Raw genomic sequence first — 25,682 nt, 5'->3', positions numbered from 1 at the left:
GTTCAAATCCCACGACGGCAGTTGGTGGAATTTAAATTTGGTTAATAAATCTGGAATATAAAGCCAGTCTTAGTAATGGTGACCATGATATATTATTGATATACTTGATTGTTGTAAAAACCCATCTAGTTCAATAATGTCCTTTAGGGAAGGAAACCTGTTGTTCTTACCTGGTCTGGCCTACATGTGACTCCAGACCCACAGTAATATGGTTGACTTTTAACTGTTCTCTGAAGTATTCAGTTCAAGGGCAATTATGGATGGGCAACAAATGTTGGTCCTGCTAGTGACACCTACATCCCATGGAAGAATAAAGAAAAAAACGTTAAAACGTGGTAGATGTGCTCTGAATTTCCTGCATGATGAATTCTTAATTCCACGTTTTAAAAAAAAGGCACTCATCAGAGGCAAAATAAGTTTCAAGAGGAAGGAAGAATTGGGTTAATTTTCCTTACCTACAATCCAAATGGCTTTCCTACCTTCGCATGTGAAACAGTGTATTTCACAGAATCACAAAATTTTAGTGGCACAGAAGGAGGCCATTCGGCCCATTGTGTCTGCACCGGCTCTCCAAATGAGCATTATGACCTAGTGCCATTGCCCTGCCTTTTCCCCGTACCCTTGCACATTGTTTCTATCCAAATAATCACCTAATGCCCTCTTGAATGCCTCAATTGAACCTGCCTCCACCACACTTCCAGGCAGTGCATTCCAGACCTGAACCACTTGTGTGAAAAAGTTTTTTCTCACGTCACATTTGCCTCTTTTGCAAATCACCTTAAATCTGTGCCCTCTCGTTCTTGATCCTTTTACGAACAGGAACAGCTTCTCCCTATCTATTCTGTCCAGCCCCCTCATGATTTTGAACATCTCTATCAAATCTCCTCTTAGCCTTCATCTCTACATGGAGAACAGTCCCAACCTCTCCAGTCTATACTCATAGCTGAAGTTTCTTATCCCTGGAACCATTCTTGTAAACCTCTTCTGCACTCTCTCCAATGTGTTTACATCCTTCCTATAATGTGGCATCCAGAACTGTACACACTATTCCAGCTGAGGTCTAACGAGTGTCTTATATAAATTCGGCATAACCTCCCTGCTCATGTACTCTATGCCCCTATTAGTAAAACACAGGATACTATATGCTCTGTTAACTGCTCTCTCCACCTGTCTTGCCACCTTCAATGATCTATGCATATATATATCCAAGTCGTATATGTTCCTGCACCCCCTTCAAAATTTCACCCCTTATTTTATAATGTCTGTCCATGTTCTTCCTACCAAAATGCATCACCTCACACTTCTCTGCATTGAACTTCATCTGCCACCTATCTGCCCACTCCACCAACTTTTCTCTGTCCTCTTGAAGTTCCACACCTCCGTCCACACACACTCCCAAGCTTTGTATCATCCGCAAACTTTGAAACTGTCCCCTGCACACCAAGATCTAGATCATTAATATATATGAGGAAAACCAAGGGTCCCAATACCAACCCCTGGGGAACTCCACTACAAACCTTGCCTGAAAAATATCCATTGACCATTACTCTGCTTCCTATTTTTCAGCCAATTTTGTATCCATGTTGCTACTGCCCATTTCATTCCATGAGCAATAACTTTTCTCACAAGTCAGTTGTGTGGCACTGGTCAAATGTTTTTTGAAAGTCCATATGCACCACATCAACAGCATTACCTTCATTGACTTTTTCTGTTACCTCTTCAAAAAACTCAAACAAGTTAGTTAAACATAATTTTCCTTTTAGAAATCCATGCTGGCTCTTCCTTATCAACCCACATTTTCCATGTGACTACTAATTCTATCCCGAATAATTGTTTCTAGAATCTTGCCCACCACTGAAGTTAAACTGACTGGTCTGTAATTGCTGGGCTTATCCTTATAACTTTTTTTTTTAACAAGGGCGTAATGTTTGCAATTCTCCAGTCCTCTGGCACCACCCCCAAGTCTAGGGAAGACTGAAAGACTATGGCCAGTGCCTCTGCAATTTCTACTCTCGCTTCCTTCAATATCCTTGGATGCATCCTTGTCAACTTTAAGTGCCGACAGTCTGTTCAAAACTTCCTCCTTGTCAATTCTGAACCCTTCTAGCGACAGAGTTTCCTCGTCTGTCACCATGGCCTGGGTAACGTCTACCTCCTTGGTAAAGACGGGTGCAAAGTACTCATTTAATTCCTCAGCCATGGCCCCTTTGTCCATGTGTAAATTCCCTTTTAGATCCCTAATCGGGATGGGGTTTGGCGAGAAGGACACTGGTAATTAAAATATAAAGCCAAAAGTTAATAATGATTAGAAAATAAAGTCTTAGTATACTTTCCAGAAATTTAGTTTGCATAAACATGAACTATTTCATTTTTCCAAGGCATTGGCACCCAAAAGGATAAATTATGATTTTTTTTTATTGAAGTTGTATTGCGTTTCTGCAAACGAGAAAGCAGATTTTTAATGGTATTTTTAAAGAGATGAAAATCTGCTGGGAGATTTTTAGGAAAAACGGCTTTAAAGCCAGCTTTGCTAGAAATGTCAATAAAATGGCCTGTCTTCTCTTTTTCAGGTATTTTAACAGAGATGTAAAATGTATTCGTGATTTTTTTATCAGACGCTTTAACTATGAAAGTGAGCTTTATCCAACATTCAAGGACATCAGGTTAGCAACATTTGTATAGTTTATATTTTCTTGTAGAATTCAATATTGTAGATTTATGCTGATCCTTTGGATGTAAATTAACAACTCTCACCATACTTTAATCTTGGGTTGTGATTGTATGTTCAAAAATTGTCATTTTCTGCAGTAATAATGCAGTTTTGCTAAGAGTTGCTTGGTAGTATAGAACTTGAATATTGCTGAAAAGTGAGACATGTTGCTGAAGCTTTTTGTCTTGCACTCAGCAGGACAAATGCAAGAATGCCAAATTTCAAATAATCACAACAATTTATACCACAGATCGGTTGGCAAAGTGACTCTGATTCAAATTATCCTGGAAAGACAAAATAGCTAAACAATTTGAACAGGTTAATTAAGCAAGCCATTCCACACTGCTGCTCTGGTATTTTCCATTAATGAGTTGTTGCCACGAGTCCAAAAAGGCACTCTGCCTACCATACAATTGAGCAAAATTTCAGTTCTGATATGATTCCAGGCACGTAGGCTGTACATCCCAGCGACTGGCTGATCAAATTAAACAGCATATTCTCCAGTTGTTCATAATAGGCAGAGTACAGAGCGTACCCAACAGCCCAAGCTTATAAAACCCAAACCGAAACATCTACTGTTGATGTGATTCCATGATTGTGCAGCACTTGCTCAACAATCCTGCGTGCATTAATAGCTACACTAACAACTAATTTAAGATAATCAGTCAAACTCGTAATGTGGCTCATTTACGCTTGCTATTGCAAAGGAATATATTCAAGGTTTTTTGAATTACCTGGAAGCATGAAAAGCCTACAGTTTCCCCATTGCTTTCTCCATGGTAACGCTCGGCCAATCAGCACTTTTTTCTCCTGTAGTATAAATTGTTGCAATCATTTGAAATTTGGCATTCTTTGGTCCTGATGACTGCAAGATGAGAAGCTTCAGCAGCATGTCTCTTTTCAACAATATGCAGTTTTGCTGTATACAACCCATTCTTGTGTATTGCTGAAAAAAAAGACATGCTGTCAAAGCTTTTCATCTTACACTCATCAAGACAGTTCTCAAGAATACTAATAGTAAAGGAGCAACAATTTATACTGCGTGAGAAGAGTGCTGATTGGTTGGCAAGTGGGCTCTGGTAGAGGCGTTGCCATGGAGAATGCACCAGGGAACAGTTAATTGCCAAGCTTTTGTTCGAATTCAAACCAGGTGTGTGGGCTCTGGTCAAGGCATTGCCATGAGGCATGAACCAGAGAATGACTGTTCCACCAAGCTTTTTAGTTGAAAAAGGCGCAATGCGTGGATATGCTCCTTCTGTTGGAAAAGACAGGGCCCTGTGTGTGAATATATGTATCTTCTAGCATGTGTAAGTGAGCCACACTGCAAGCCTGACTGATGATCTTAAATTGGTTTTCAATGTAATTCTTGGCACAATCAGGATTGTTTAGCAAGTGTTGGCCAAACACCGAATCACATCTAATGCTGGGCACAGTGTTTTGAGTTTTGCACACAAGGCTGTACTTATATTCACACATGGGGCCCTGTCCTTTGCAAACAGAAGGAGCATGTCTACAAGTTGCACCTTTTTCAGCTAAACAAATACTTGATTCATTCCTCATGGCAATACTTTGACCAATCAGAGTCGATCTGCCTGGTTTGAATTTGAACAAAAGCTTGCAGTTAACCGTTCCCAGCTACACTGAAAACCAATTTAAGATTTAAGGTCAGTTCAGTGTGGCCTCACTTACGCATGCTAGAAGATACATATATTCACACACCAGGGTCCTGCCCTTTGCAGACAAAAGGAGCATGTCAACGCATCATGCCTTTTTCAGCTAAACAAAAGCTTGGGGGACAGTTTTTCCCTGCATCATGCCCCATGGCAGTGCCTTAACCAATCAGAATTGACCTGCCTGGTTTGAATTTGAACAAAAGTTTTGAAGTTAATTGTTCCCTGGTACATTCTCCATGACAATGCCTCTACCAATCAGAGTCCACTTGCCAACCAATTAGTGCACTCTTCTGTAGTATAAATTGTTGTTCCCTTTACTATTGGTATTCTTGCAAACGGTCCTGATGATTGCAGGGTGAAAAGCTTTGACAGCATGTCTCTTTTTTCAGCAATATTCAAGTTCTATACTACCAAATGACTGCAACCCATTTCATTAATTTATTTAAAACGAACACTATCTTAAGCCAGAAATTCAGTGTGACCAGTGTGTGGGAGGGAGTCCAGCCTGACAGCAATTATCAAGTTAAATATTTTTTAATAGAAGTCTCCAAAAATGTAATGATCTAATTAACTACAATTTTGATAACTGTAATACTGGCAGCCCAGATTAGGCCTATGCAACCCTAGAGTATTTTTTCTTAATTTTTAAACACTTTTTTTTATGAAGATGCTCTCCCTCCCTCACCATAGTTGTATAGGCATCAGCAGTCAGCTGTGAGCCTAGATAGTGTTGACTGGCAATTCACTTATAGTTGAAATCACAGCCAAACCCTACCTTGCCCTCTGATGTGTAAAGGATTAGTGGGATGCAATCTGTTTTCTCCTCTTCTGTTCACCCCCACCACCCTTCCCACCACGTTTCCTGTTTCCCTAGTTTAGGCACTGAAGCCAATTTTAGTATCCCAGCTTCCTAGCTGCTCTATCGGGTGATGTAAACCAGCTCAGTGCAGACCAGGAATTTAACCTGGGATGTCCTGATTCAGTATGACTCTATATCACTAACGGTAACTTATGTCTCTTCAGTTGTTCAGCTCTAATCCAAATAATTAAAACTATTACACTTATAAAAGTTGCACTTGAACTAAGTCTGGTGGCAACCACACTTTTTAAACTTCTCTTCTTGTAGTAGCATGAACACGATGGTACAGGATGGTTAACTTTTTAGATTCCGGTTCTAATTTGGCATAAATGTCATTTGTGACTTTTTAACTATGACCATGGTAAATCACCCTTTTAAATCTGTCTTCAGCCTTTGGCATGGTTGATCACACCATTCTTTTCAGTCCATATGGGTGGGACTGCCCTTGTTTGGTTCCATTCTTATTGAACCAGTTATAGCTGTCAAATTACCTACAATGGCTTCTCTTTCCATTCCTGCACTCTAACTTCTAGATGCTCCCAAAGATTACCCTAGAAGGAATTTCTAGTTGGACTGCTGCCTCTCAACAACCTCATTAAAAAGAACAATCGGGTTCACCTGTATGCTGATAACACTCAGCTCTTCCTCACCACCATGTCTCTGTTTTATCACAGTGTCTGCTCGACTACCAGTACTGGATGAGCAGAAGTTTCCTCCAACTAAATATTGAGAAGACTGAAGCTCCTGTCTTTGGTTCTCACTTCAAAATTTGTTGCCTAACTACCAATTCAGTCCTGCTCCTTGGCAACTGAGGCTGCACCAGATTGTTTGTTTGCAGTCTTGATAATTCCCTGAGGGGAGTTTCCAACCAAATATCCAGTCTGTCACCAAGACCACCACTGTAGCATCACCCAGCTGCACCTCATTCCCCCCGACCCCCGGGACGTACACTGTACTTTCACAACTGCTGGTGAATGTGCACGTGCACAGCTTAGAGGGATAATTCTAACTGTCTGACATCTCTACAGTCCTCCAGTTGTGGGTTTTTGCATATTCCTGATTTTAAACCCTCCTCCATTGTCACCATGCCTTCAGCTGCCAGGGCCCTCAGCTGTGGAATTCTCTTCTTAAACCTCTCCGCCCCTTCACCTCGCTCTTCTCCTTTAAACCTACCTCTTTAAACTTTTGGTCATCTGCCCTAGTATCTCATTGTGTGGCTTGGTGCCAGACTTTGTTTGATAACCCTTCTGTGAAGAGCCTTGGGATGCTTACACTGTTAAAGGTGTGATTTTAAAGCAAGTTGCTAACAAAACATTGTATCACCTGAGTTTGAAAGATACCGCACGTGATTTAATTTTCACTTTTATTCCGAGTATTATTAACGTATAGCTCTGAGTTTGCCAATGAATTAAAGCAGGAAAGAAATTAGAATAAAACAATAATGCATTCTTGGACTAAAAATTTGGTTAAATATTATTGACAAGAAAATGACTGGCTAAGAAATTATACATTAATGGAATTGTTCCTCTTTGTGTCATCAATCCTTCTTTGAAAACTATTTAATGCATTTGCTGGGAGCTGGTGGATGTCCCTCTATAGCCTTGTATAAAGTTATGATGTGTGCAGGAATCCTTAAGTTTTGAGTGCTTTAATTTTTATCTCATTCCTCAGCTGTAATGCTTCCCTCACTTTCCCATTCACTCCCTCCTTGCTTTGCAGCAGGAAACAAATTTAGCATTGCTGTATGTATTCCTCTGTATTACCGGTTTCTGGAATCCTTGTCCATTTTCTTTAGGAAAGAGTCTTCACTGGATGTGGAGATTGCAGCTAGCGGTTACACCAAAGAGCTCCAAGAAGATGCTGAGCTGCTATATGCTTCAGGCCCTGAAAACGAAGGTGTCGAAACTGAATTTTCCGAAGATGATTTGGATGATGATGAAAGTAAATTTTCAAATAAAACATCTGAAAACAAGGATTTCTTTCCTGAAAATAAAACAGATTCTGAAGAGTGTCCTAATTCTGATTGGAGCATGGTTGCAAAAATATATAAGGAAGCTACAGAGAAGAATGAAATTGAAAATATTGATCTGGGGAATCTGAAAATAAATGTAGACGATATTGAAAGGCAATGTACTGATACATTTTGTACTATTGAACTTCCTGGAGTTGTTACAGAGCATAATCTTGAACATACCACTGAAACAGCACATCATATAGGCCAGAGTGATGAGGATCCCAGAGATGGAGACGATTGCCCAGACTTAGTTGATCTGTCAACCCAAAACAAGGAGTTTAGACCTTTCAGGTACTAATTCAGCAGATTCTAACCTGCCTTGCATAGTGTTTTGTATCTTCTTGTTGGCTTTCTTTGTTTATATATATATATATATATATATATATATATACGTATGTATTATAAATGTGATAGATATATATTGCATACATACATATGAATTGGGAACAGGAATAGATCACTCGGCCCCTTGAGCCTGCGTTGCCATTCAATAAGGTCATGGCTGACCTGATTGTAACCTCAACTCCACATTCCTGCCTACCCTCGATAACCTTTCACTCCCTTGCTTATCAAGAATCTACCTACCTCTGCCTTAAAACTATTCAAAGACTGCTTCCTTTTGAGGAAGAGAGTTCCTTGGGAGAGGTAAATTATAAATATATATAAATGTAGAGATATATAATACTAATATTTTGTCTGTGCACTCCTTGCTTTGCAGGTTTGGGAGCAGTTAGTGCTCTGAATCTAGATTTTGCTGACCTTTTTTCTTTCATCATCAGCCAAGCTGTTCCAGTACAGCTACAACACTGGCATCTACCTGGCTATGTGGAAAATTGCCCAGGTATGTCCTGTGCACAAACCAACCCGGCCAATTACCGCCCCATCAGTCTACTCTCGATCATCAGTAAAGTAATGGAAGGGAACATCAACAGTGCTATCAAGCTGCACTTGCTTAGCAATAACGTGCTCACTGATGCACTGTTTGGGTTCCGCCAGGGCCACTCAGCTCCTGACCTCATTACAGCCTTGGTTCAAACATGGACAAAAGAGCTGAACTCCCGAGGTGAGGTGAGAGTGACTGTCCTTGACATCAAGGCAGCATTTAACCAAGTGTGGCATCAAGGAACGCTAGCAAAGCTGGAGTCAATGGGAATCGGGGAAAACTCTCCACTGGTTGGAGTCATACCTAGCACAAAGGAAGATGGTTGTGGTTGTTGGAGGTCAGTCATCTCAGCTCCAGGACATCACTGCAGGAGTTCCTCAGGGAAGCATCCTCGGCCCAACCATCTTCAGCTGCTTCATCAATGACCTTCCATCCATCATAAGGTCGAAAGTGGAGATGTTCGCTGATGATTGCACAATGTTCAGCACCATTTGCAACTCCTCAGACACTGAAGCAGTCCATGTTCAAATGCAGCACGACCTGGACAATATCCAGGCTTGGGCTGACAAGTGACAAGTAACATTTGCGCCACACAAGTGTCAGGCAATGACCAACTCCAACAAGAGAGAATCCAACCATTTCCCCTTGATGTTCAGTGGCATTACATCACTGAATCCTCCACTACCAACATCCTGGGGGTTACCATTGACAAGAAACTGAAGTGGACTAGCCATATAAAAACTGTGGCTATAAAAGCAGGTTAGAGGCTAGGAATCATACGACAAGTAACTCACCTCCTGACTCCCCAAAGCCTGCCCATCATCTACAAGGCACAAGTCAGGAGTGTGATGGAATGTTCCCCACTCGCTTGGATGAGTGCAGCTCCCACACCACTCAAGAAGCTTGACATCGTCCAGGACAAAGCAGCCCGCTTGATTGGCACCACATCCACAAACATTCACTCCTTCCACCACCAACGCACAGCACTGCAGGAATTCGCCAAGGCTCCTTAGACAGCACCTTCCAAACCCACGACCACTACCACCTAGAAGGGCAGCAGATAGTTGGGAACACCACCATCTGGAAGTTCCCCTCCAAGCCACTCACCGCCCTGACTTGGAAATATATCGCCATTCCTTGACTGTTGCTGGGTCAAAATCCTGGAACTCCCTTCCTAATAGCATTGTGGGTGTACCTACACCACATGGACTGCAGCGGTTCAAGAAGGCAACTCACCACCACCTCCTCAAGGGCAGCTAGAGATGGGCAATAAACGCTGGCCCAGCCAGTGAAGCCCACATCCCGTAAATGAAGATCAGTCTTTTGAGCAGTTGTACAATGCACTTATAAACTGCATCATTGAAGTGGCTCCATGGTTCAAGTAAGCTCTTGCACAATAGAGACTGGGATTGATGAGACTTTTCTCGGGGAATTATTATAACCAGTACATTCTATTTTCCAGGAGATTTTTGAGATTGTATAGTTTTCAGTTTGGGGAAGAAGAAGCAAGGAGATATCTTACAAAGATATTATTCCCACCATTCCATTTTTCCCCTTGCCCATGGCTCCTTCTGAGCCCAATTCTGTTCTTGGTGACATTCATGTGCAGTAGCCTCTGGATAATGATAACAACTAGGGACTTTTATTTTGTGAACGCTTCATCATGCCCATTAAAATCAATTGTTGCCCTCCTATGGCTTAGATCAGGCTTTCAACTTAGAATCTTGTCATGAGTATTGAATGCCAGCACAAGGTCGTTTGGGCAGTTTTCTCCTTTCGATTTGTAAAATAATGGATAATGGCTTCTTGCGTCGGTTAGTTCACCTCTGCATACTTCATGTACATCGATTAATGTTGCTGTTTTCACATCAAAGCAGTAGATATTCAGATTTTTCTGTGTGAGGAATGCAGTTACAGTATTGACATGCTCCTGCAGGCACTTACTTCGGAAAGATTATGTCAGATCCTTATGAGTTGCTGCAATTGCAGAATGTTTTAAATGTGTATATCATAGAAATAGCATGTTTGTAGGTCAACAGAACAAAAATAAAGAATACAAAATTCTTAAGAAATTGAATTTGCATTGCATGCTGCCCCAGCTACAAGGTTGACAGAAAATTAATGATGATGTGAATGTCAATCTTGCAATTCGAAATGCAGTTTTACGAGAAATTATAAAACAGACGAGTACTATGTGTGCAAGAATTTATTCAAATTGGAAGGTACTTGCTTAGGAACCCAAATGGGATAGTTAAAGGATATTAGGTAGAAAGAGAAAATAACATTTTTGAATATTCAGGATAAGGAGATCCATAAAGGTAAGCTAAGTAATGACATGAAACTAAGGGCTACAAAGAGGAATCATAGAGAAAACCTAAATAAAAACATGAAGCAGAAAACTAAAGAATTCAAGTGTAAACAAAGGGTGTAAGGAGAGGTTGGCTCACTGAAAGTGATAGTAGGGAAGTTGTGTCTGAAGGTAGAGAAATGGGCTTGGGCCAAATCCCAAGGATTAGGAAATTGCAAATGTGACTCCCCATCTCCAAAAGTTGGGTGCAGGGTGTGCCATCAAATTATAGACCTATAGAACTTGCTTCCACTCTTGGTAAAGTGTTTGAAGGTATTATGAGAGAGAATTTAAGGGGAATAAGCTAATCTGAGACCACCGACATGTTTTTAAATGTGAGAGATCATGCTTAACTAATTTACTGGATTTCTTTGAGGATAGATCATGGATAGATGTTATCTACCTTTATTTAAGAAAATTAATTGATTCTGTTTCACATAATCAGCTTGGAATTTATGCAGTAGCCAATGGTATAGATGGGAATGTATTAAACTGGCTGGTTGGTAGTCATCAACAAGTAATAGCGAATGAGAAGCCATCTGGTTAGCTGCCAATTAACAGTCAAGTGCCACTGTATTGAAGCCAAAATCTCTGATTTTGAGGAAGGGATCCAAATATCAAACTGAAACAGTGGCAAATGATGAATCTCTCTATTTTTGGATTACAAAGGATCTTGGTAATCTTGATTAGTGGGTGGAGAAATAGTAGATACAGTTTAATACAGGGAAATACAAACTTCTAAGAGGGTAATCATGAATTATGTGTTAAATGGAAATACACGAGGTATTGAGTAGGAGGGAGGTCTTGGGGTCATTAAAACCTTATAATGCAATATTCCCAAACCACCTTTCTTTAAAAAAAACATAAATGGTTTGTTGGAATGCAAAGCAAGGAGTATTATATCTAAATCCAGACAGGTTGTGTTTAAACTATTTGTCCCTGGTTAGACCACATTTGGAATACTGCAGCTCCTTTATCTTTTTATTTCGAAAGGGCTATTTAGTTATTGGAGGGGTTAGAGAGAAGGGCGCATTTGATCCCAGAATGATACATGAGGAAACTGGGTCTTGCCTCTTGAAATGAGAGGAAATGTGATAAAAGTGTTTATGAAAGATTTGGACATATTTGATTCAAGGAAGCTTTTCTTCCATGAGGGATTCTAAGTTATTAGAAATGCATCAAGGGAATACTGGATAGGTAAGCTGCATGGAGCTTCTGTCTAAGATACATCTGCAATAGATTCCATAATATATTTTTATGATTTATTGATGTATCTGTGTCATGGAATGTAGTTAATCTGTTGCCAAATTAGTGATTTGTAAATACTTATTCCATCCTTTAGAAATGAACTCAGCTTGATGCATACTAATGAGCACAGACAGAGGACCACCAGTGTGAGTTCTGAAGGCAGCTTGCTAAGTACTTCAACTATCCCTCCGGTAAGTTTTATATCCCAAGATTCTCCTAATTTTTGTTTTGCCTAGGTAGTAATCAGTGGTATTGCTCTTTAGGCTTCAAAGGACAACTATTTCCAGCTTGAACGGTAGATTAGTAGGTGGCTTACTGACAGTGCCGCTCTGTATTCACTACATTGAAGAGGAACATGAGTGACTTGGATACCAAAATACTGCTGGGGCACTTAGTCATTTATTTTCCCTGGGCCACTTGAAATTGGTAGCCCAGTATGAAAGGAATTACATGCATGAACCCCATAATGCGCACCATTTCAGAATTCTTACAAAAGACGTTTAGAAATTACCTATGAAGTGAATCCAACTGAACAAAAATTTGCATTGGCTATAACAATACAAAGTAATTTTTATTCTTTCGCTGGCTCTGGGCTTCTCTGGCAAGACCAGCATTTGTTGCCCAAGCTTAACTGCCCTTGAACTGTGTGGCTTGCTAGGCAATTGCAGAGGGCATTTAAGAGTCAACCACATTGATGTGGACCTGGAGTGGCACATAGGTAAGAATGACAGATTCTCTTCCTTAAAGGACATTAGTGAATCAGATGGGAGTTTTATGACAATCAGTGATAGTTTCATAGTCACCATTACTGAGACTAGCTTTTGATTCTAGATTTTATTAATTGAATTTAAATTCCACAAGCTGCTGTGGTGTTTAATCTATGTTTTTTAATCTAATGTTTGCATGCTTTTTTCCATTATAACTTCCTAAATACACATTTTTAATGGAAACTATGTAGATTTGTCATGCTATTACTATGCTAACACCACAGAACCATTACGAATATAGATATAAAAATTTATAACGCCAACATACAAATTGAGAACAGCACATATGACTTTAAAGTAGGGATGAATAATGTGTGTTTTCTGGTCCACTTGTCCTCTGCCTGCTAACGTCACTGCATCTGAAGACTGAACCACATCTTGTCTCTGCATATCACAAGAAATTAACTAGTTAGGTAAATATATAGGTGACATTGTCATCTTGAAGTGTTCGATTTATTTTAAAGAAATGAGTAAAATTAATGAGATTTGAATGATGTCTGTTTGGTACGGTGGTACCTAGCATAAAGGAAGATATTTGGGGTTGTTGGAGGTCAATCATCGCAGTTCCAGGATACCACTGCAGGAATCCCTCAGGGTAGTAGGCCCACCCATCTTCAGCTACTTCATCAATGACCTCCCTTCCATCATAAGATCAGAAGTGGGGATGTTTGCTGATGATTGCAGTGTTCAGCACCATTTGTGACTCCTCAAAGACTGAAGCAGTCCGTGTCCAAATGTTGCAAGACCTGGACAATATCCAGGCTTGGGCTGGCAAGTGGCAAGTAACATGTGTGCCACACAAGTGCCAGGCAATGACCAACGCCAACAAGAGAGAATCTGACCATCACCTCTTGACATGCGAAGGCATTACCATCGCTGAATCCCCCACTATCAACACCCTGGGGGTTACTATTGACCAGAAACTGAACTGGACTAGCCATATAAATACTGTGGCTACAAGAGCAAGTTAGAAGCTAGGAGCCCTGTGGCAAATAACTCATCTCCTGATTCCCCAAAGCTTGTCCACCATCTACAAGGCACAAGTGAGGTGTGATGGAATACTCTCCACTTGCCTGGATGAGTGCGGCTCCAACAATAAAGAAGCTTGACACCATCCAAGACAAAGCAGCCCGCTTGATTGGCATCCCATCCACAAACATTCACTCCCTCCACCACCGACGCACCATGGCAGCAGTGTGTACCATCTACAAGATGCACTGCAGCAACTCACCAAGGATCTTTAGACAGAACCTTCCAAACCCATATCCATTACCATCTAAAAGGGCAAGGGCAATAGACACATGGGAACACCACCACCTGGAAGTTCTCCTCCAAGCCACTCACCATCCCGACTCGGAACTATATCGCTGTTCCTTCACTGTCGCTAGGTCAAAATCCTGGAACTCCCTCCCTAACAGCTCTGTGGGTGTACTTTCACCAGATGGACTGCAGCGGTTCAAGAAGGCAGCTCACCACCACCTTATCGAGGGCAATTAGAGATGGTTAATAAATAATAGCCTAGCCAGCGGCACCACACCCCATGAACGAATAAAAAAAAGCTATCTATAAGAGGGTGAGAGTTGTAACAGCTGATGTTAGTCTAAATACAGACACCAGTATTAGTTATAATGTTTTTTGAAATATAAAATTTCGGTCAACCATCCACAAACCACATTCCATATTTTTAACTTGCATAATGGAATATGTAGCACATACTTATTTGATTCATTCTGTTTTTAAGGAAATAGCTACTGAATGTTGTGTTCCGTGACTTGAAATGTGAATTAACGAATGTTCAAAAACCAGTTCGTGGCTGGACAAGAGCATTGTTAAAACAACAATAATAAAAATATGCGGGGCCCAGAATTTGTTAAAAATGGGGCAAAGCTCTATTCTGTTGGATTCTGTCCCCCTCCCTCCCCTACCACTATTTGTCGAGAGAGAAGTTCATGTGGGAAAGTTCAAGGGAGCATATCTGGAAGTTTCTTGAGGAGAAAAATCCATGATCAAGGTCAATCCATTTAGTTAGATTTGAGAAGCAAGCCTAGCAACACAAGGGGAAAGCTGACTGATCTTGAGCTCAGAACCAAGAAGCTGTCACCCAAGCCTGCCCACTAAGGTGAGATAGTGTGACATGGTTTATTTTTTTGATTTATGAAAAGGAATTTAAAATGCGCTTAAGTAAAGTAACTAAGTTTTATTTCAAACTGTCTGTGCATCCAATTCCTCTTCATAAAATAAAGCAGCTTAACAATAAGTATCTAGCTTCATCCTTCAAGTGTTTTAGTAATTCTATTGAAACATCGGACAAGTGCAGGAGAGCAGAATTGAACAACAGAATATCCAGCTTAGATCACAAGGTATTAGCAACAGGTGTAGGTCATTCAGCCTCTTGAGCCTGTTTTCCCATTCATGGGTCATGGCTGATCTATATCCCAACTCTATATACCTACCTATGCTCCAGATCCCTCAATATCTTATCCTGACAAAAAAAATCTCGGTTTTGAATGCTATGCCCCTAAGTTATACTATCATAAGACTGAATATTGAACAGTAAGAAAATAAGATATTGTGAAATTATAAGAACTGCTGAACATTTCTACAGCAGACTGGAACATTTCAAATCCACTCCTATCTCAAAGCTCAGTTCAGTAACTGTCAGGAGTGCAAGTTAATACCCTTTGTGGTAACACATAAGACTTAATTATTCTTCAAGTAAATAAGAAAATATAGCAGGTGCTGGAAACTGTAACAAAAAGAAAATGCAAGGCATACAAGCAGGTCAGTTAGCTTCTTTGTGGAGAATGACCAAGTTGATGTTTTGGCTACAAATTCTTTAAAACTAAGGAATAAGAGGCAGACTGACGTTTGAATAAATCAGAAAAGGAGAGTTTTTAAGACTTTTTTTCAAAGGCAAGACGAAGGATATCTAAACAGCCAAGGAAGTGGAAGGCTGAGGGAAATGGGCAAGTGAAAAATCCTTGGAAATTAAAACAAGCTTGAAATGAGGATTGTTGATAAAATCTATATTCATTGTTAAAACCAGAAGGTTGCAGAGTCGCTGGAAGAGATATTGTTCAAGAAGCTTTCATTGGATCAGTGCATAAGATCCAAAGTGAGAACAAGAGGGGAGTTAATAGGATGAGCCACGTCCCAAGATCAAACTGACAGTCAATTGCAGAGAGGAATCTTCAACTGACTGGGAGAAGAAAAAAGGAAAATTTCAGAAGTGAAAAGTAAAGTCATCAAAACAGATGGAGAAAGATGGTCAGAAAAATTGGGAGAATGGGAGGGTGGCTTTACAGGAACTTGAATGGGAAGAAGCATACTCAAGGTAGTTGTGAGAGTTGGTGGGTTTGTAGTGTCAGTGGAAAGTTCAGCCCCAGAGAGAAATCCACAAAGGGAACTTGGAGATAAATCATATGAGGGGTGCGTAGAAATTGGGAGATTAGTTTTGTTGAAAATAAAATTCTGAAGATCCGAGTGAGAGCAAGAAACAACAAATATTTGTATGCTTAATGTAATTAAACATCCCAAAGCTTCACAGGAGCATAATCGGGCAAGCATTAACTCCAAGCCAAAGAAGGAAACATTAGGACAGGAAGGAGTGTTTTAAAGGAAGTAAATGATGGGGGGATTCAAGGAGGGAATTTGAGAACTTAGGGCCTAGAAGATCCTACAGATATCAATTGGACTAGTAATCCAGAGACCCCAGCTAATGCTCTGGGAGCACAGGTTCAAATCCCACCACAGCAGCTGGTGGAATTTAAATTCAATTAATAAATCTGGAATTTTATTCTCATTAATGGTGACCATGAAACCATTATCAATTGCTGTCAAAACCCATCTGGTTCACTAATGTCCTTTTAGGGAAGGAAATCTGCCATCCTTACCCGATCTAGCCTACATGTGACTCCAGACCCACATCAGTGTGGTTGACTCTTAATTGCGCTCTGAAATGGTGTGACAAGCCACTCGATTCAAGGGAAATTGAGGACGGGCAACAAATGCTGGACTTGCCAGTGAAAGAATAGTTCAAAAGGCAAAAAGCAAGGCTGTCATTAGGATGGAACAATGGAAATGGGACGTGAACAAGATAAGATTTGGAGGAACGTTGAGTTCTCTGAGGGTTCTAGAGCTGAAGAATATTAGAGAAATAGAAACGGCAAAGCCATGGATGGATTTGAACACAAGGAGGAGAATTTTAAAATTGAGACACTAATAGACCAGGAGCCACTGCAGGTCAGGTTGATAGGTGAAAGCAACTTGGTGAAAGGTAAGATATGGACAGTAGAGTTTTGGATTATTTCAAGATTATGAATGGCAGAAGATAGGAGGCAGGCCAGGAGCCCAGTCGGGAGGTAGCAGAAGCACGAATGAGGCTTGCAGCAGTAGATGGACGCAGATGGGCAATATAACATAAGAGTGAAGTAGGCAGCCTTTGTGATGGCAAGGATATGGGGATTGAAACACAGCTTTGAGTCAAATATGATGCCATGGTTGCAACCGGTTTGGTTTAGCCTGAGAGGGTGGCCAGGGAGTGTGATGGAATTGTTGACAGGGGAACTGAACGTTTGGTGGGGCTCAAAGACAATAGCTTAATTTTCCCAATGTTTGACTTTGAGACATTGTGGCTCACCTAGGAAACAACACCCACAGTTATTTCTGTGGCAAAAGGGGAAGTCTGGGATTATAAGACTATCAGAACCTTTAGTGCAGAAGGAGGCCATTCAGCCCGCCGAGTCTGCACCGGTTCTCTGAAAGAGCATTCTACCTAGTTCCACTCCCCTTCCTTATCCCTGTAACCCTGCATATTCTTTCTTTTCAGATAGCAACCCAATTCCCTTTTGAATACTTTAATCAAACCTGCCTCCATCACCCTCTCTGGAAGTTCATTCTAGACTCCAACCAACCTCTGGGTGAAAAAAATTTTCCTCACATCACTTTTACTCCTTTTGCCAATATTTTGAATCTGTGGCCTCTAGTTCTTGATGTTCCCACTCAAGAGAGCAGTTGCTCACTATTTACTTTGTCCATATCCCTCAGGATCTTGAATATCTCTATCAAGTCTCCTCTCAGCTTTCTTTTCTCCAAGGCAAACAGTCCGAGCCTCTCTAATTTATCCTCGTAGTTCTTTATCCCTGGAATCATTCCTGTGAATCTCCCCTGTACTCTCTCCAATTCCTTCACACCCTTCCTCCAGATGAGGCCTAACTAGTGTCTTATACAAGTTTAAAATGACCTCCTTATGTACTCAATGCCCCTATTAATAAAGCCTAAGATACCATATGCTTTATTAACTGCTCTCTCAACATGCCCTGCCACCTTCAATTATTTATGTACATATATACCGAGTCCCTCTGTTCCAACACCTCCTTTAGAGTTTCTCCCTTTATTTTACACTGTCTCCATATTCTTCCTGCCAAAATGAATCACTTCACACTTATCTGCAGTGAACTTCATCTGCCACTTGTCTGCCCAATCTACCAACATGTGTATGTTCTTCTGAAGTTCAAGACTATCCTCATCACAGTTGACAATGTTTCCAATCCTCATGTCATCTGCAAATTTTGAAATCATGCCCTGAACACTACAGTCTAGGTCATTAATATATATTAGGAAGAGCAAGGGTCCCAACACTGACCCCTGTGGAACTCCACTACAAACCCTCCTCCAAACTGAAAAACAACCATTTATCCCCAGTCTCTGCTTCCTATCACTCAGCCAATTTCTTATCCAAGCGCCTACTTTCCTTTTTATTTCACGAGCTAGAATTTTGCTCACAAGTCCTTTGTGTGGCACTGTATCAGATATATCCCACAAAAGACAGAATAGCTGACATTTATGCAGGCTCCCATAGCAACATATTTCAATCGAGAGGAAGCGAGTAAAGTTTAAGAAGTTCTTCATAAATTTAGCCAGGTAGGAGTGGAAGAGGACTGGTTGGGCCTCTGTTCAAGGAAAAAACAAGAGCCTGCAGCCCAAGGGATCTATTCTTGGCCCCATTCTTCTGTTCATTTACTGGTTACATTTCAAAGACATCATTTGTTGTTCACTTTGGCTGCAACCTTATTTAACATCTCTTATTGGTGCTAATAAAACTTGCCTCTTTACAATGTGTTCTTGACTACAGTAGAGTAAAAGATTTAATTCTGACAGAGCTCTTGATTATATTGAGCCTGTTAAGTATATTTTGTTTCAGAAAACAAACCTTAACCTAAACAAAAATAAAAATACCTGGAAAAACTTAGCAGGTCTGGCAGCATCTGCGGAGAGGAACACAGTTAATGTTTCGAGTCCGTATGACTGTTCAACAGAACTTAGTAAAAATAGAAAAGAGGTGAAATATAAGCTGGTTTAAGGGGTGGGGGAGCGGGTAGAGCTGGATAGAGGGCCAGTGATAGGTGGAGATAGCCCAAAGATCTCATATACAAAAGGACAAAGAGGTGTTGAAGGTGGTGATATTATCTAAGGAATGTGCTAATTAAGGGTAGAAAGCAGGACAAGCAAGGTACAGATAGCCCTAGTGGGGGTGGGGTGGGGTGAAGGGAAGGGATCGAAATAGGCTAAAAGGTAGAGATAAAACAATGGATGGAAATACATTTTATAATAATGGAAATAAGTGGGAAAAGAAAAATCTATATAAATTATTGGGAAAAGAGGGTGGGGGGTGGGTGGAGGAGAGAGTTCATGATCTAAAATTGTTGAACTCAATATTCAGTCCAGAAGGCTGTAAAGTGCTTGGTCGGAAGATGAGGTGCTGTTCCTCCAGTTTGCGTTGAGCTTCACTGGAACAATGCAGCAGGCCAAGGATGGACATATGGGCATGAGAGCAGGGTGGAGTGTTGAAATGGCAAGCGACAGGGTCACGCTTGCGGACAGACTGAAGGTGCTCTGCAGAGCGGTCACCCAGTCTGCGTTTGGTCTCTCCAATGTAGAGGAAACTGCATTGGAAACAACGAAATTGAGGGAAGTGCAAGTGAAATGCTGCTTCACTTGAAAGGAGTGTTTGGGCCCTTGGACGGTGAGGAGAGGGGAAGTAAAGGGGCAGGTGTTGCACCTTCTGCAGTTGCATGGGAAGGTGTCGTGGGAAGGGGTTGAGGTGTAGGGGGTGATGGAGGAGTTGACCAGGGCGTCCCGGAGGGAATGATCCCTGCAGAATGCCGCCGGGAGGGTGAAGGGAAGATGTGTTTGGTAGTGGCATCATGCTGGAGTTGGCGGAAATGGCGGAGGATGATCCTTTGAATGCGGAGGCTGGTGGGGTGATAAGTGAGGACAAGGGGGACCCTATCATGGTTCTGGGAGGGAGAGGAAGGTGTAAGGGCGGATGCGCTGGAGATGGGCCGGACACGGTTGAGGGCTTTGTCAACCATCGTGGGTGGAAAACCTCGGTTAAGGAAGAAGGAAGACATGTCAGAGGAACTATTTTTGAAAAACACCAGGAGACAGTCAACAAATTTAGATCATGAACTCTCTCCTCCATCCCCAACCCCTTTCTAATTTTCCTCCTCCTTTTTGTTTTTTCCAATAATTCATATGGATTTTTCTTTTCCCACCTATTTCCATTATTTTTAAATGTATTTCCATCCATTGTTTTATCTCTACCTTTTAGCCTTTTTCGATTCCTTCACCCCACCCCACCCCCACTAGGGCTATCTGTACCTTGCTCGTCCTGCTTTCTACCCTTAATTAGCACATTCCTTTAGATAATATCACCACCTTCAACACCTCTTTGTCCTTTTGTCTGTGACATCTTTTGGTTATCTCCACCTATCAATGGCCCTCTATCCAGCTCTTCTTGTCCCAACCCCCTTAAACCAGCTTATATTTCACCCCTTTTCTATTTTTCCTTAGTTCTGTTGAAGAGTCATGCAGACTCGAAATGTTAACTGTGCTCCTCTCCACAGATGCTGAGTTTTTCCAGGTATTTTTGTTTTTGTTTTTGAAAGTGGCATCATCAGAACAGATGCGATGGAGGCGAAGGTACTGAGAGAATGGGATGGAGTCCTTACAGGAAGCGGGTGTGAGGAGCTGTAGTCGAGGTAGCTGTGGGAGTCGGTAGGCTTGTAATGGATATTGGTGGACAGTCTGTCACCAGAAATTGAGACAGAGAGGTCAAGGAAGGGAAGGGAAGTGTCAGAGATGGACCATGTGAAAATGATGGAGGGGTGGAAATTGGAAGCAAAATTAATAAATTTTTCCAGGTCCAGACGAGAGCATGAAGCAGCACCGAAGCAATCATCGATGTACCGGAGAAAGAGTTGTGGGAAGGGGCCGGAGTAGGACTGGAACAAGGAATGTTCCACATACCCCATAAAGAGACAGGCATAACTGGGGCCCATGTGGGTACCCATAGCCATACCTTTTATTTGGAAGAAGTGAGAGGAGTTTAAGGAGAAATTGTTCAGTGTGAGAACAAGTTCAGCCAGACGGAGGAGAGTGGTGGTGGATGGGGATTATTCGGGCCTCTGTTCGAGGAAGAAGCGGAGAGCCATCAGACCATCCAGGTGGGGGATGGAGGTGTAGAGGGATTGGACATCCATGGTGAAGAGGAGGCGGTTGGGGCCAGGGAACTGGAAATTGTTGATATGATGTAGGGTGTCAGAGGAATCACGGATGTAGGTGGGAAGGGACTGGACAAGGGGAGAGAGAATGGAGTCAAGATGGAGTCTACCTTTTAGCCTATTTCGATCCCTTCCCTTCATCCCACCCCACCCCCACTAGGGCTATCTGTACCTTGCTTGTCCTGCTTTCTACCCTTAATTAGCACATTCCTTAGATAATATCACCACCTTCAACACCTCTTTGTGCTTTTGTCTATGACATCTTTTGGCTATCTCCACCTATCACTGGCCCTTTATCCAGCTCTACCCTCCACCCCCCCCCCACCCCCCCACCTTCTTAAACCAGCTTATATTTCACCTCTTTTCTATTTTTACTTAGTTCTGTTGAAGAGTCATATGGACTCGAAACGTTAACTGTGTTCCTCTCCACAGATGCTGCCAGACCTGCTGAGTTTTTCCAGGTATTTTTATTTTTGTTTTAGATTTCTAGCATCCGCAGTTTTTTGCTTTTAACCTTAACCTAATATGTCTAAATTATTTTTCTATATTTTTAGAGGTATAAGATAATATGCACTGCAGCTTTCCTATATTTTTAAAATATCAACCAACCTCTGCTTGTGAAAATACATTTTTTACGCCTGCCAGCATGACATCCTTTTTCGAATGGGGTTGTTTGCCCAAAATGTGATGGTTAAAATATCTGTAACTGTTAAAAAGAATAATACAATACAAAAGTGCCATCCTGTGAAAGGAGCAAGTAGATATGGTTCAAAATAATTGACCAAGCTATAAAAATATTTTGTTATGTTATCCTTTAGCTTGCAATTTTATGACATTGCCAGCGGTTAAAATGCTACATTATGACCATGTTCCAATTTCAACTGACTGAATTTTTATTAGGCCATTAAGTTGCATTTTGAATATAAACATATTAGTGTAGGTCTGTTTTTAGAAATTCTTGTACTGCCTCCACATCTATAGTAGCGGTATTCAAAATTTCAATATGCATATATTTCGGACATTGTTAAATTTGTTTAGGATTTGTATTTTTTAAAACTAAAGTTAAGTCAGCTGGGTGTCTGATGTGTGAAAATCCTTCATGTTTATGAACCTTCAAAAAAAACTACTGAGAATTCCTGTTTGATGCTGAATGCATATTTCTCTTATCATAGCGACATACCTATTTATCCAAATACAGAGTTTAGATGCAGTTAGGAGCCAAGGTTTTGGGACCTCCCAAGTGTGTGCATGAATACTGCAGGAGTAAACCAGCTAAAACTATGCAGCTTGCCAGTATAGTGCAGTTGTATATTCCCTGCTATTTATTCAATTGTGGAACCACCTATCCATGAATACATTTGGCTTGTAGGGTAATCTGGAGCTAGTAGTAAGAATTGCATCCCCAGTGAAACATTTGTCCCTTTGTCTTCTGTTGGGAACCAGGCTGTCTTGCCTTTTCCTCTTTATTTTGTCATTTCCATAGATTTTATTTTTGTCTTGCATGCTTTTGGGCATGAGGTAGTATAGCAGGAAAGAAAGCTGCCAATGTGTAGGTTGTAAATAAAAATAAAATACTGCAGATGCTGGAAATGTGAAACAAAAACCGAAAGTGCTGGAAATACTCAGCAGATCTGGCAGCATCTGTGGAAAGAGAAACAGAGTTAATATTTAGAGTTGAATATGACTTCTAAAGAAGAGTCATATTCAACTCAATGTTAAATATGTAGTTTGTATTTGGTGGTGGGACTGGGAAAAAAGATTGGCTTCCCCTGCTCCCTTTCACATCTCCTTAAGCTTTCTACAACAATTTGACCTTCTCAACCCTTCCACCTCTTGCTCACCTTTTGCCAGAGCTCATGACCAGCCAATAATTCCCCATCCTTTTCTTTCAATTCATCTATAATAATTTACCCGATTCACTAATATTTTTTTTGTAGCCCCTACTATTTATCTTTTCCACTTCAGCCTTCCAGTTCTCACCCTCTGTAACCACTCCAATCAATTATCATTTCAGCCCATCAAGTCCATGTCCATTATCCTTCCACTTTCTTAGCTTGTTCCCATCTACTGCCAATACTCATTGTAATGAGCTGTCAATGAAATGCACGCCTGGCCCCATGTACTGAATTTAATAGATCTACATAATGAATTCCAGTTATTGTACATAGAGGAAAGCTAATGGAATATTCATTAGCAAAGAATAAGGATTAATTTTGAAATCCACCAAATAATATTTTTAAATGCTACATTGATCTGTTTTGAATTTAATTTGAGATTGCTTGCTATTTTAGGATGTGATCAAACGGAAAGTTAAACAACAACTGACCAAACAGCAGAAGGCATCAATCAGAAGACGTTTACAGAAGGGGGAGGCCAACATCTACACCAAACAGCGACGAGAAAACATGCAGACCATTAAGTGGAGTGCTGAAGCAGAAAGCTTTTGGGGTTAGAAGGGGCCTGTTGAAATTTTAGAATCCCAAGAAGCTCCATTAAGATGAATACAATGTCAAATGAATCTGTAAAAAAAAAAAAATAATTTGTGGTGATTTCTGTGTATTTGAATTGATAAAATTTCCAGGCTATATAAAAACAAATTATACCACATAATGGAAAATCATATCTATAATTTGGTTTTTAAACTAGCTGATAAAGAGAACATATAAACTTAATAGAGAATTTCAGACTGATTTTAAACGTTTGCTTTCCTGCCCATATATCTAATCTTAAAGCTTATAGTTAGAAATGTCAAACTGGTAAACCCTGCAGAGATATTGCAGATTGTTTATTGCATATTTAACTGCAGAGTGAACATTCTATTCTGCCCTAGCAGTGTGCTTTGGCTAAATGTTTTGAATAAGAAACCCTTTGCTGTCACCTACAAGCAGTTTTCATTTCCCATGGCAGCCACCCCTGTGTTCAGTTTGAGTGAAAATGTGACAGTAGCTGAGTTGGGGACATTTTGAGCTGTAGGCCTACACATGGTATAAGTTGGATGATATTGCTGATCATTGCAGTCAAGAGACTGGTGACAGTTATCCCATTTAGTCTGGGTTGGATTTGACATCAGGTTCCAGACGTGAATGGACAGTGTTTAATTTGCTTCAGTCCAAATGTTTAACCTATCTGCTACAAAATAGCATACAAACTAGGAATAGGGGTAAGCCACTCAGCTCTTCAAGTTTGCTCCACCATTCAATAAGATCATGGCTGATCTGACTGTAACCTCCCGCCTGCCTCCAGTAACCCTTCACCCCCTTGTTTATCAAGAATCTATCTACCTCTGCTGTGCAAACATTCAAAGACCCTGCTTCCACTGCCTTTTGAGTAAGGGAGTGTCAAAGACTCACGACCATCTGAGAGAAAAAATTTGTTCTCATCTCTGTCTTAAATGGATGACCCTGTATTTTTAAACAGTGACCCCTAGTTCTAGGTTCTCGCTCAAGAGGAAACATCCTTTCCGCATTGACCCTGTCAAGACCCCTCAGGATCTTTTATGTTTTAATCAAATCGCCTCTTACTCTTCTAAACTGCAGTGGATACAAGCCTAGCCTGTCCACCCTTCTCTCATAGGGTCGCCTGCCCATTCCTGGTATCAATTTAGTAAACCTTCTCTGAACTATTTTTAAATGAGGAGGCCAATACTGTATGCGGTATTCTAGATGCGGTCTCACCACTTTCCTAATTACTTGCTGTACCTACATGCTAGCCTTTTGCGATTCATGCACTAGGACACCCAGACCCCCAGAATCTCGGAGCTCTGAAATTTCTTACCATTTAGATAATACGCTTTTTTATTCTTCTTGTCAAAATGGACAATTTCACAATTGCCCACGTTATACTCCATCTGCCAGATCTTTGCCCACTCACTTAACCTATCTATGTCCCTTTGTAGCCTCCTTATGCTGTTTTCACAACTTCCTTTTCTACCTATCTTTGTGTCGTACAAGAGTTTCCTTTTTATTTTAATTGTCACTTTAGCACCAGAGTAGAACCCCATTGCATTTTAATTAAATTGTTGTACTGCCTAAGTTGTTTTCTTGCATTTTAACTAAGTCTTAATTAAGCAGAAGACTTGTAGATGACTGTACATAAATCAGATGTTACAATGTTTTATAACAATTTTGTGCCCGTATGTGGAATGTGTTCAGTCAAATGATTTGCAAAATATTTCATAATTCAAACAATAGACCAATAATTAATTTCTTATTACACTCAAGGCTTTTGCCCACCTCTCTTTCTCATTGAAGTGGCTTTTGACTCTCTGATTCTCCATGGTTGATATAGTCCAGGTCTTGGGGTACACTACTACCAAAGTCACACATCATCCTGACTTGGAAATATATTGCCGTTCCTCCTTTGTTGCTGGGTTGAAATCTTGGAACTCCCTCCTAACAGCACTGAGAGTACCTTCACCACACAGACTACACTGCTTTAAGAAGGAAGTTAATTACCATCTTCCCAGCAACATTTAGGGATGGGCAATAAATGCAGGCTTTGACAGCGATATCCACAATCCATTAATACATTTTTAAAAAAGGTTTAAGCAACTAATCTCAATTCAAGTCATTTGTTTACTGGAGATTTTATTGAGAATTGCCACTAGCTTTCTGTTGG

At 40.8% G+C, this 25,682-nt stretch overlaps 1 protein-coding gene across 1 annotated transcript in view; it reads left to right on the top strand.

The window, feature by feature from the left end:
• The window catches only part of riok2 (RIO kinase 2 (yeast)), a 56,667-nt gene extending 31,400 nt beyond the window's left edge, over positions 1-25,267 (top strand). The window contains exons 7-10 of the mRNA XM_078565713.1: positions 2,571-2,663; positions 7,038-7,547; positions 11,829-11,925; positions 23,357-25,267. Of these exons, the coding sequence (XP_078421839.1) occupies positions 2,571-2,663; positions 7,038-7,547; positions 11,829-11,925; positions 23,357-23,518 (862 nt within the window). The 3' untranslated portion in view covers positions 23,519-25,267. The remainder of the gene's footprint in view (positions 1-2,570; positions 2,664-7,037; positions 7,548-11,828; positions 11,926-23,356) is intronic.
• The last annotated feature ends 415 nt before the right edge of the window (positions 25,268-25,682 follow it).

This window comes from Cetorhinus maximus, chromosome 2 (genome assembly GCF_964194155.1).
Source record: "Cetorhinus maximus chromosome 2, sCetMax3.hap1.1, whole genome shotgun sequence".
Taxonomy (NCBI): Eukaryota; Metazoa; Chordata; class Chondrichthyes; order Lamniformes; family Cetorhinidae; genus Cetorhinus; species Cetorhinus maximus.
Note: the sequence above shows the minus strand (reverse complement) of the source record. Positions and strands in the feature narration are given on the sequence as shown.